We start from the raw sequence: 13,099 nt of genomic DNA, 5'->3' as shown, positions 1-13,099 counted from the left end.
CCTCGGTCGTTGTAGTCCTGGCGATCACCCTTCCCTTTCCAGAGAGGGACAACAAGGCCCCTTTTCCATTCAGTTGGGATCATGCCTGTTTCCAGGCAGAGCACAGAACTGCATGCAATGACATGAGTATGGCATTTCCAACAGTCTTGAGAAGTTCAGCATGGATGTCACAGATCCCTGGAGCTTTAACTCCATTTCAACCGGTTCAGCGCAGCCTGTGTTTCCACAAACGAAGGTGGATCACAGTTGATTGAAGGGTCAGCAACAGGGATAACAACACCCCTGACATCCAACTCAACAGCTGGTGGATCAGCCTGGTAGAGCCACTCAAAGTAACCAGCCCAGCCGGCTTTCACTTTGGACTGCTCTGTCAAGAGCCCACCACTCTTCGCTCCACACCGAGGGACAGGCTTGGACGAATGTAATGTGCGAATTCCCCTGTAAGCAGGACGAGAATCACTTGACCACAGGTGATGCTCTACCCCCTCACACATAGTCCTTGTTCACCCTCAGCGCACGTACATTTTTATGCCTCAGCCCCCTCAACAGCTCAGCTCTACCATTCAGCCTGGCCCTGCGACTCTAGTCAATGGTATCCAGTGTCCCATGAGACACAAAATTCTTCTTCGCCCGATGGTGAGTTCCAAGACATCCACCAACAACATCAAGGATGGTGGCCTTGAAGGCCCTCCACAACTCTTAAGGATTCCCCAAAGCACCCAGACCCCCCAAATCCCCACTCAGCCTGTACGCAAACTCCTCAGCTTCCCCCTCATTCTTGAGCTTCCCAACATCCAGCTGAGGCTGGGATGGTACCATTCTCCCAGATTTGAGCTGCAACTTCAGAATTGCTTCAACAAGCCTGTGGTTGGTATTGAGGAACTGAGCACTCCGGTAGACCCTGCAGTTCTCGATCATCCTCCAACGACCGTCAATGAGGACATGGTCAATCTCCTTTGCCACACCAACAGCATTGAAATCCCAAGTACAGCAATGAGCTTGTGGGCACTGAAACCATGAACCAGCGACCCAAAGTCCATGACTTTTTGCAAAGTCAAGGAACTTATTGCTATTCTGGTTCACAGTTCCAGACCCATGGGGACCAAAACACGTCTCATAATCCCTATCAGTTCCAGGTGATGCATTGAAATCCCCCAAGTCGAGAAGAGTATCTCACCTGGGGCAACGATAAACCACAGACTTGAGTGTGGCATAGAATGCGTCCCTCACGGTGAGATCATTCGCCTCAGTTGGAGTATATCCAGAGACCAGGGAAATGACACCCAAGGAGTGACGAATCCTTAATCTCATAATACGCTCATGGACTGGTGGTTCCTCAATTATCATTGGAGTCACCTTATTGGACGCAGAAACAGCAATTCCTTGGGCATGGTAACCATCAGTGTGACCAGAGCAAGAGTAGGTATGGCTACCCACCATTATCTCGCCACTATCCGGTCTCTGTACCTCAGAAAGTGCTGCAATACCGATGTTCAAACGCTTGAGCTCAGATGATAACAGACACAGGTGGTCATCCTCTCTTTGGGATAGGACATTCCAGGCACCCACCTGAAGGGACCGCCTCAGATTAACCCAAGGAGACCGCTGCCTGCTGGATAACACCTCAAAGTAACACATGTGCACTCGTCCGTTTGTTGAGAACGTGGTGAAGGGTGATTCATCTGACCACATCACATTTCGCCACTGCTCGTTAATCGATTACTTGCGCTCTTTGCACCACTGAACTTGCAAATGTGCATTTACAGGTGTGATGAGCGGCTTGTGCACAGCAACCAGAGTATGGTATCCCGCTCTGTGGCGTTCTCGGAGGACCGTTTTTGATGAAACTGGCTGCTCGCGCCCCATGTTTAAATGTATAGTCAATTGATCTGCAGTTGCTCTCCTGCTTTGCCTTGCACTTCAAATTAACGCACGGATATCACCATCGTAGAGTGTGCACTTCTGCCCATTGCAGCACTTTGCTGATGATGTCTTTCCCTCAGAGTTGCATGCCTACATCACCTTGGACACCGTTGCTGGTGAACCATCAGCAAGGTGAACTGTCTGTCACTGAAGCGCCTGCCAAACACTGAAGCCCCAACAATCACCTCTCTTTCAGTCAAAGAGGTCTGCTCTTGCAACCATGCCAGCCAAAATGATAGGCAACCAGGCCTGTGCAGTATTTCTATACATGACCATAAGCACATTGGAATGTCATTTGCTTACCACATGGACCACACCTGTGTGGAAGCCGTTGCTTTCAATATACTTGCTATCCCCCATTTCCCCAGGTGTTTCATTTTTCTCCACTACTTGCATATGTGTGTGTGTGTGTATATATATATATATATATATATATATATATATATATATATATATATATATATATATATATATATATATATATATATATATATATATATATATATATATATATATATATATATATATATATATATATATATATATATATATATTGTTACGGATTTCAGAATCCGGTCTGATGACTGCATCCACACATCCAGGTCCTCAGACAGTTATTTCCTTCAATGCATGTTCAGATGAGCCCCATCCCCATGTCTAATGGGATCTTAAATGTGATGCGTTGAGAAAGGTGAAGAATAGATCCCCCCTTATGGGAAGCAGTTTTTGTTTGCAATCAACACGTTTACACACATTTCTTTTGCGAGCGCTGACCCCGACATCCCGCCTTTATTTTTGGGCGCCCCGCCTGATAAGCATCTGCTCTTTGTCTCTTTCCTGGCATTTTGATTGATTTTGCTTTGAAATTCTTTATTTACCTCAGAAAATAAAAGGTTCTTTTTATTTATTTATTTTATTATTAATACATTATTTGTCGATTTCCAACCTGTCCCTGTTACCCTCGGAGATAGATGGCTTTAATCAGAATTTTGGGTAAGGATGGTTTGATAGGCTTACTTTTTGTAAAAAACGGTGCTGAATCCAAAAAAAGCAGTCTTATTGACCCCGCTCAAGACAAAATAACCATTTTAACCCCTTTTTGACCAAATATGACCATATTTGATTTGACCAAATATGACCATTATGTTGGGGAGGTGGGTTTAATCAGAATTTTAGGTAAGGCTGATTTGACCAGCCTACTTTATGTAAAAAAGGGTGCTGATTCCAAATAAAACCGTCTTATTGACCTCAATTTAGACAAAATGACAATCTTAACCCTTTTGGCCAAATGTTCCCTTATTCCGTCAAATAGTGGGTTTAATCAGAACTTTAGGTAAAGATGATTTGACAAGCCTATTTTAGGTAAAAGAGGGTGCTGATTACCAAAAAAAGAGGGTGCTGCCCCAGTGTTGAATATTGTTCTGGGAAATATCAATATTTCAAATATTGATATTTGCAAGCTTTCCATTTACCCTTTCAATTTACCACATTCAATTAGTCATTTCCATAATCATCATCATCACTGTCTTCTTCATCCTCTGAATCATCATCAGTAATACAATCATTGTTATCATCATCCTCATCTCCATCTGTGACATCTTCTGGTTCCATGGTTTTAGAAAGAATAGTTGGCATCTGACTGCCGGTAAACCAGAGTGGTATAAAATCTCCGTTGACCTCTTTCCAGCCGTCATGATACATCGATTCATCATAGTTGTTCCAAGCTGTGTTTGTGCTTAGTCCTTTGCTTGCTTGCAGGCCATCAGGAAGAACTCGGTTCTTCTCAATAATGTCAGCGGCAATTTGGGTCTCATATTCTTCTGCAGTATGATATCCTATACAATGGCCAAAGTGATTAATAATTTCCTGAACCTTCCTGGAGCCAGTAATACTCTTCAAACCCATGCCCAGCAGCATGTGTTTCGATGGCTTCACTGTTCCATTAGTAGTTTTGTAGATATCATCCTCAGCTGATGATTCAATATACCGCTCCACTCTCTCACTGGCGTCATCTTTTGAGCCGGTGTACAGAATCCTATATAACTCTGAGATTTCAGTAGGTATATTTGTAGACTGACCATCATGGATTGCCTCTACTGTGATTGGATTTGGGAGTTTATTCTCTCGGAGCTTCTGGATCTTCCCCCTGAGGAACAAAGCTACATTCTTTATTTCATTGTCCATAGCATCCTTTGTGATAGAGAGATAGGTCCCTTGTTTTTTACTTTCTTGATCAACCTGAAGCTTGCTGCCATAATGTGCTTTGATTTTGGACAAAAGATTGTATGGTTCAGAGGTAGGGTCTTCCCTCCCATCCTCTTCTTTAAGAAATTCAATGTAGGTTTGATTGACATCAACCAATTTCTTTGAAATTTCTTTCAGAAATATTTCGGAGTCTACATATGAAATTATTCTTAAGAAAGCAGATTCTCGTCTCTGTGCGTACGTTGAACCTTTTTCTTTTATTTGAACCTTGGTACCTTTAGCAATATACCTTGCTCTGCATGTGTTGTGGTAATTGACTTCCTTGGCTATGAAGTCAATGTGCTCATATTCACGAAGGAAATCTTTGTCGTTCAGTTGCCTTGCAGCATTTAAAATACTGTCCTGTGCTTGTATAGTTTCACATGCAGATAGTGTTTCAAAACCACTGGGGAAATGCTTACGGTCCGGACCATGGCAGAAAATACAATTTTTCTTCAACACACCAGTAGTTGAGGTAGTTGCCACTGGGGGCTGTTCCACCCTAGATCGCGTTTCAACAGTAACATGTTCATCAGAAAATATTTTCTTTTCTTTTGACTGTGTCTGATAAGCCGTGAATTTGCTGTAACAGTCACGATGAAATCCATAATGACGCAGTGGTTCAGCTTCAAAGTTAATGGATTCACATATAACGAGGTACTTTGATCTCTTCTGATATTGAATTCTGGATTGAGCGATGTTGCCTGCTGTTTCCCATGTCTGTTTAGTAAAAGGAGTCACTGAATCACCATCATGCTCTGTATCACCCACATGTTACACACACTGCAACGGCACCTCTCCACCATCAGCCATGATGAGGATTAACTTCCTGGGTAGTTCCTCATGGAGCATGTCCCAAAAACATGAACTGTCTTGTCATCTGCACAGTAAGATGTAGGCCAAAAGCACATGTTATATCATCTGAGCCACTCAAGGAGGTGATGCCACCTGCAAACAGAAAATGAAAATACAAATTGAAACAATTAGTCTTAACATCATTGTTGATTTTGCACACTGCTCGAAAAGACTATGCAAACATGCGATATGCCCCAACATGGAATTTCAAACTTTTGACCACTGGTGGCCAAAAACTGAACAAAGCGATTGGCCAATTGGTTACTTCTTCATTATATATTTATCACATATATTTATATGTCATGATTATCATGAACAGAACATAATAGTATGTGATACAATTCAAACGATGTGCACGCCTTCAGAACATCCAAACGCGGACCAATAGAAATTGACCACATATCGTCATAATTTGACCGGAAAGGGTTAAAATGGTCATTGTGTCTTGAGCGAGGTCAACAAGACTGATTTTTTTGGAATCGGCACACTCTTTTACCTAAAATAGGCTTGTCAAATCATTCTTACCCAAAATTCTGATTAAACCCACCTCCCCCAAAAATGACGGAATATGGTCATATATGGGCAAACAGGGTTAAAATTGTCATTTTCGTCTTGAGTAGGGTCAATAAGAATGCTTTTTTGGATTCAGCACCCATTTTTACATAAGGTAGGCCTGTCAAACCATCCTTACCTAAAATTCTGATTAAAGCCATCTATCTCTTGGAATATGTTTATCCTTTCCTTCCATTGGTCTAGCATTGTCCGAACCAAGATAGACTGGGAGGTAATTACCACAGATTTGACCAAAAATCGTCGGCACGCACCATCGGTTAAAACGTTCGGCCGCCCTAATTAAAATCGAATCGAGATAACATTGGTGCTTTGGCGAGGGCGCGCTCCCCGCTCAGGTAACCACGTGACCTCTAGTTAAACGGAATAATTAGATGGTGGACACTGTAACTGGTGGTTAACTGGGTGGTGTTCGTGGTTCTAAAACAACCCACCGTACCACAACGTTAATTGTGAGCGGTGGCCCCAGGTCCGGCTCTACCGAGGACAACCGGGGATTAATCCTCCTGAGTGACAAGCTTGCGTCTTGGTACCCGTGGCCGCAACAATATATATATATATATATATATATATATATATATATATATATATATATATATATATATATATATATATATATATATATATATATATTCTCACACTAAATAGATATGACAAAAGAATGCTGCCAAGACTTGGTGAACCAGAGGATAGAAGAAAGAGAGGAGGAGGAAGATGAAGACAAAGGTGGTTTCTGTGTATTTCCATATTACCCGGTATTATCAGAAAAGATTGGCAAAATAATATGCAGCGCACAAATCCGGGGAGCGTACAAACGCCTCTACACCATTCGTCATGCCATCACTAGATTGAAAGATAAAGTACCATTTGGGGATGGATCAGATGCAGAGATGCCAACTTTTGGAAATCAGAATTAGGGAGGATTTGCAACCGACACCAAATAATGTGCGCGAAGCGCACATCTCGAGCGCGGAGCGCTCGACCCTTGCGGCGGGGTCCACGGCCCGCCTTAGGGCCCTGGAAGCTCTGGGGTTCTAGACGCTCTCTAGTGCACTCTGAGCCCTATTTTGGAGCATTTAACATGTTAAGAATTCCCACTTTTTGAACAAAAAAAGGGGAAAATTGTGCACTTTTTAATGTTACATGTATGTTAATATTAGTAAGTTAGGGGACAATCAAAGATTAACAAAAAGCACAAAAGAAGCAATATTTTTCTTACCTTACTGGCTGGTACTACTGCTGCTTGCTTTTTCCATGGCAGCTTTGCTGAGTGACAGCTGTGTGGCTCTTTTAGCCCTTCTGATTATGTCTTTGCTGTATTCTCTCTGGTAGCAAGGGGTGCTATGAGCTAGTTTTTCAATTAAGAGAGCTTCCAGGGTTTTGACACTCAAATTGGGACGAAATTCAGTATGATTCTTCCGTACAAGACTGAGTGCCCGCTCACATGATGCGTTCGAATGAGGAATGACCAAGATTCCCTTCATCACTTTGCTCAAATTAGGATACTTCTTGGCACCAGTGCAGGGATCTGTGAGCTGTGAAATCCGATGCCACTGCTCATCCACTCTCACTGTCTCAGTAGCAATTGTAGCTATGGAGGCGTCTGCCTGGTAGTGAGCGAATTCACTCTCAAGACTGCCTATGTCACTATCACCGCCACTGAACAGACAGGGGAATTTCTTGATGAAAAACTCCACACAGTCAAACCCCACTTCTTGTTGTAGCTTAACATCCAGCACCTGAGCATGCTTGGCTAATTCATCATCTAGCGGCCAGGTTTTGAAGATGTAATTGCAGGCTTTCACATAATATGAGCGAACTGCACTGAAGAAACCTTGGATGTCTGACTCACTCAGAGTGAAGGTGGATTTCTTGAGACTCCTTTGTTCCCTTATATACAGTTTGGCATCGTTCCCAATCATGAGGTCCTCATCATTCTTCTGATGATTTCTGTCAGAGAAGGGTACATTTACCAGAGCAACCGATGACACCGATGGTTTCAAAAACCGTACGAAGATATCTTTCAGAAGACCATTCAATTCTCCGTGCAGGAGATGAATACAGGGTTCGTCTCTTTGGAGCAGAAGATTCCCCTTCTCAAAAAGCTTGTTAGCATATCGAAGGAAGAAACAATAGAGTTTTGTTTGTGGAGACAAGAACATCCTGTTGACACGTTTTTCTCTAGATTCCTGCACAGTGTTTGAGGAAGATGCGCTTTTAGTTGTAGAACTCGTAGTACACTTAGCCGCAGGGCGATCACACTTGCGTTTACTGCCAGCAGAAGAGGTCAGACTCGTAGTACCAGATCCAATTTTACGTTTGAGGAGAGAGCTTGAGGTAGGTGCAGCCAAGGAAGAAGACCTCTGATTCGAATAGAAGGTTTTGCTGAGCTTCTATCAAGTGATTTGGCAAAAGCAGAACTTAACTTGGGTCCTTCTTTGCCTGTAGATGGGACTATCACAGTCTTTCTCGACTCTGAAGGGATCTGCTTTGTAGATGAACGTGATGAAGGGCCGGTGATGCTACCTGCTCTCAGCATTGGTTTTGGTGCTGTCCCTGCTGTCTTCTTCGCAGCAGATACTGCAGTGGTAGTGGTGAATGCTGCTCCACTAGTGCTTGATTCTGCAGTGCCAGTACTGGCAGTAGATACAGTGCCGTCCTTCTTGCTCGTTGTTAGAGTCTTGGCTACAGTTGGTTGCATTTTTCTTCGTACTTCTTCTTTGAAGAAGAGGCGAAGTGGCTCCCACTGTTCAATCAGCCTGTCTAGGCACTGACCAAGGGACAGCCACCTTGTTGCGACATGCTTCAGAATCTTGTGTGTCGGGGCATCACAGAGTTCTTGCAGTGCTTTCACTCCTTTGACGCGTTTACTACTTTTGTCCAAGTAGTAGTAAATATCGATGAGAAAGTCATCTAATTCAATGGGTAAGGCCTGAGCCGCCTTCTTGGCCGTATTGTGCATCATATGGCAAGGGCATCCCATGATGTAGCACTCTGGATTTTGTTTGTGGATATAAGCAGCGACTCCTTTGTGCTTGCCCACCATGACAGAGGCATTATCAGCACAAAAGGAAACACAATTTCCCCACGGAATTTTCCTGTCACTGAACTCATGATCAAGCAGTTTGAAAATGTTTTCTCCAGTGGAATCTTGTTTGCACGCAGGCAAACTTAGCAAACCTTGCTTCACAATCCCAGCACTGTTGTCATAGTACGAAATCAGGACAGGATATCGCTGGGCCTCACCACTGTCATTGCTACCGTCTGTAGCTAGGCTAAATGGAGCTAGTCTAGCAATATCGGCAATAGATGAAGCAGTAACATTTGACAACTCACCAATTATTGCTGAAGTTTTTGTTCTTGCACATCCATACTTTGAAGCAACTTTTGAATCTGGAAACATCTTTTGAAATAGAGGTCCAGCATGATCTGAGACTGATATGGGCAAGTTATGTTCCACAATAAATCCACTACAGAGAAGTTCCGCTCGGGTAACATCCTCTTCCTCGCTTGTCCCTTGTTTGGTGAAATAATTCAGAAGTGTACCGGTACTCGTGCTCGAAGATCTCTCCTTTGCAATGTCTGTGTGCCGTTTGCTTCCAACGTGCTTCCGAATATCATCGCGACCTCCGTGCTCAACTGAAATATCAACGCTGCATACTGTACAATACGCATGATGAATTCCTCTTTCAGACTTTCGAATACACGGGTATTGGAGACTGTATTCGGTCTTGTACTTCTGAGACCATTTCTTGGTCTTCGTAAGCTTCTTTTCTGCCATTTCGTAATCAACATCGAGGGCTTGAAGCATCGGTAACTTCGAAGTCGATGTTCCACAGCTGCAGCGCGACTCGTAGAACTCTAGCGGCTGTTAAACACCGCACGGTGGTCGCGACCGCCGGGCTGGTACGGGGCCCAGCTGCATGCAGTGAGCGTATCGCATGCATATACACTGTGCACACATACCGCATGCACTAAATCTCAGTGCATGATCGCATAAGCGAGATCCAGACCCAATGTTTCGCTGCTCCTCATTTGAATTTGCAATTTTTTACGTACAATTTGGTAGCAGCGAACGTTATGGAGTTACCACATGCTATACGTAGCAGACGATGCTTTTCATTCAATTCTCATACTAGTACATTCTGATTAGTGAACAGTGCAAAAATATCAAAATTTCGGGAGGATAAGGATAGTGATCGTAAGGGCGGGAGTTTGGGTGAATTTTCGGAAGCCTCCCGATGAAATCGGGAGGGTTGGCATCTGTGCAGATGTGGTGTATGTGAGTGTGGGACAGCATACATATGGAGGGGAAATGGGAAGAAATTTAAAACTGAGGATAAATGAACATACCAGAGCTTCAAGGCTGTGAAAGGCCTCACAATCAGCCACAGCCTGTCATTGCATACGTTCTCGTCACAGTTATGATGGAAGCAAAATACAGATTCTGTACGACACACCAAACCAACACCACCAACAAATTTTGGAATCTTGGCATGCTGAAGCACAGGATGACGGATTAACAGAAGAAACATTAAAACTTCCCACTCAGTGCTACCCCTTGATCCAGAAAGCAGAAAGTGGTTGGTGCAAACTCCAATAACAAGGACAGTGTGGACCACAAATAACGCACAACGTGTCGAGAACATTGAACCAGGAGGACACACCAATCACTCTACCACAGACACGCCCCATCAGACAGTCTTCAGTGAGGCAGACTCGCTCCACCCACATTCCAACCTCGCCTACAACAGGACCACGTGACCACATCACATCAACGAGGACGAACCCGCAGGTACAATACATCCCAATAACTTGCCAAGGTTTAATGCACGTACTTATTTTATCAGATCACGCATGAAACAGATGCAGAGGGAACATACAATCTATCAAGAATGATTAGCATGAACAAACAGGGAGAAAAGTAATAATTTTGTTTTCCACTCTGAACATCAGTGTTGGACTGGAAGAGGATTGACCCAAGGCAGATTAAAGCAGGTTCACACACTCAATTGTTCACTGGGCTTTGAAGAAGTTCTTCTGTCACAAACGAAATGTTGCCTTAAGATTTGATAGACTCACGCTCGTTTGTCTTAAAATAGGCGCGGGTTTGGTCAAGTTTTATCATTTTAAGAGATGTGTATGTATATATATATATATATATATATATATATATATATATATATATATATATATATATATATATACATATATATATATATATATATATATATATATATATATATATATATATATACATATATACATACATACATACATACATACATACATATACATATATATACATATATATACATATATATGTATGTATGTATGTATGTATGTATGTATGTATGTATGTATGTATGTATGTATGTATGTATGTATGTATGTATGTATGTATGTATGTATGTATGTATGTATGTATATATATATATATATATATATATATATATATATATATATATATATATATATATATATATATATATATATATATATATATATATATATATATATATATATATATATATATATCCTGGTGTTGGCGCAGTGGTTAGGGCAGCAGCTTGGGATCCAAAAGGTCCTGAGTTCAAGCCCCGTTGGGCCACTGAATTAATACACCAGGGGGTTGACACAGCCTGTCATCCTTCCGAGGTCGGCGAAGTGAGTACCAGTGTACTGGGCCGGTGTATACCCCGGTTAAAATAGGTGTACCATATCCTTGTGTCGTAAGAGGCGATCAGGGTTGCGTCAGGAAGGGCATCCAGCGTAAAACATGTGCTAAATCACTATGCGGATTATAAGGATGATCCGCTCTGGCGACCCCTATCGGGAACAGCCGAAAGAAGAAGAAGAAGATATATATATATATATATATATATATATATATATATATATATATATGTATATGTATGTATGTAAATTTATATATATATATATATATGTATGTATGTAAATTTATATATATATATATATATATATATATATATATATATATATATATATATATATATATATATATATATTCAATACACCAATTTTACAAACAAAGAGGAAATAAAAAAATGTCGGCTCAATCCTGCTGTTATCTTCAGAATTTCAAGGGAGGAGCAACACGCCATCTTATCACATCATCAATCCTCATCCAAACATTTCTACCTCCCACTACATTGCAACCCGTTCATCTCCCTCACTCAATCAAGCTTTACAAGCTCTTATCTTTTATTCATCGACGTTTGCTTGGCTGATGTCTGTCTGTTCCCCACTCACACACTCTCAGTATCATGTCCCAACATCCTTTGTGATCTCGGTGTGTGTGTGTGCGTGTGCGTGTGCGTGTGTGCGTGTGTGTGTTTCATAAAGCACAACATTCTCTCTGCCAACTCCTCTCTCTCCATCTCTTCCCCCTCCCCCCGCTATCCTTGTGCTCTACTCCCTCCCAATACAGTGCAGCACCCTCCTCTGACACCTCTCTCTCACTCACCCCTCCCCTCTCTGTATATCTCTGTCTCTGGACATATCCAGATGGTGGTTATGTCTGGGCGGTGTTTGCACCCGGATGCTTCCAGGTGGTGTTTGTCGCCGGATGTGTCTGGGTGGTGTTTGTCTTCCGATGTGTCTGAACAGTATTTGTGTCTGGACGGCTTGGCTCTGGATGCGTCCGGTGAGTTTTGTCTCCAGACGTGTCCGGGCGGTGTTTGTGTCGGGGCGGTGTTTGTCTCTGGGCCGTGTTTATAGTATGACTGGTAGAAAATGGATTTCACACATTATTTTTGTGTTCATCTTCACTGTTATTCAATGCAGAATCATTTTGATGAGACTGTATGAATCGTAATTAATGCTCCACCGCACGTCTGCCTTCCCTTCCTCTTACCTCACACTGTCTTCCCTTCCCCCACCCCTCATCTCTCCTTTCCCTTGCACCTCTTCACTCTCCCACACCCCTCTCCCTTCAAATAAAATCCTCCTTTCACCCAAAATCACACTGAAAATCACATGATTTGGCACATTTTTACCTTGAGGTCTCGATGCACAATTTGCTTCTGGTGGCAGTACTGTACTGCAGAAACAATCTGAAAAATGAAGTCGACACTTCAGAAATCAAACACGTATGGCTGAAAGGCAATACTACAACCACATTCAATTACCTTAAAATTACCGTGGAAAACACGTTACATCACATGATGCCAATGGATGCAATGAATATGTAAAGAAAAACAGGTGAAAAATCAGAAATGCAATGTTTATAAAGTGAATTCGTACAGGTATTTAAAACTTCGTTGGAAGCAATGCTAACTAGAAGGGCACTCGGTCGAGCGCACACCTCCGTCATGTAATGCCTGATCCACGAGAACATATTGGGCGCAATACATGTTTGAAATATCATGATATTCAGTACTGTATCGTTTTTGGCCCTTTCTCGCAATGGTGAAGAATAACTTTAAAAATTAAATAATTCTCGTATCAAGATCCGGACTCGGATCTTCACCAAAATCGAATCAAT

At 42.3% G+C, this 13,099-nt stretch overlaps 1 protein-coding gene across 3 annotated transcripts in view; it reads right to left on the bottom strand.

The window, feature by feature from the left end:
• LOC147022550 (MAP/microtubule affinity-regulating kinase 3-like) overlaps window positions 1–13,099 on the bottom strand; it is a 145,052-nt gene that overhangs the window by 72,978 nt on the left and 58,975 nt on the right. For all 3 annotated transcript variants that reach the window (XM_085887237.1, XM_085887235.1, XM_085887238.1), the window contains exon 7: window positions 12,612–12,668. In XM_085887237.1, coding sequence (XP_085743363.1) covers window positions 12,612–12,668 — 57 coding nt within the window. The remainder of the gene's footprint in view (window positions 1–12,611; window positions 12,669–13,099) is intronic.

The sequence above is a fragment of the Eptatretus burgeri genome, chromosome 7, assembly GCF_056783735.1.
Source record: "Eptatretus burgeri isolate ZD-2024b chromosome 7, Ebu_testis_v1, whole genome shotgun sequence".
In the NCBI taxonomy this organism is placed as follows: domain Eukaryota; kingdom Metazoa; phylum Chordata; class Myxini; order Myxiniformes; family Myxinidae; genus Eptatretus; species Eptatretus burgeri.
Note: the sequence above shows the minus strand (reverse complement) of the source record. Positions and strands in the feature narration are given on the sequence as shown.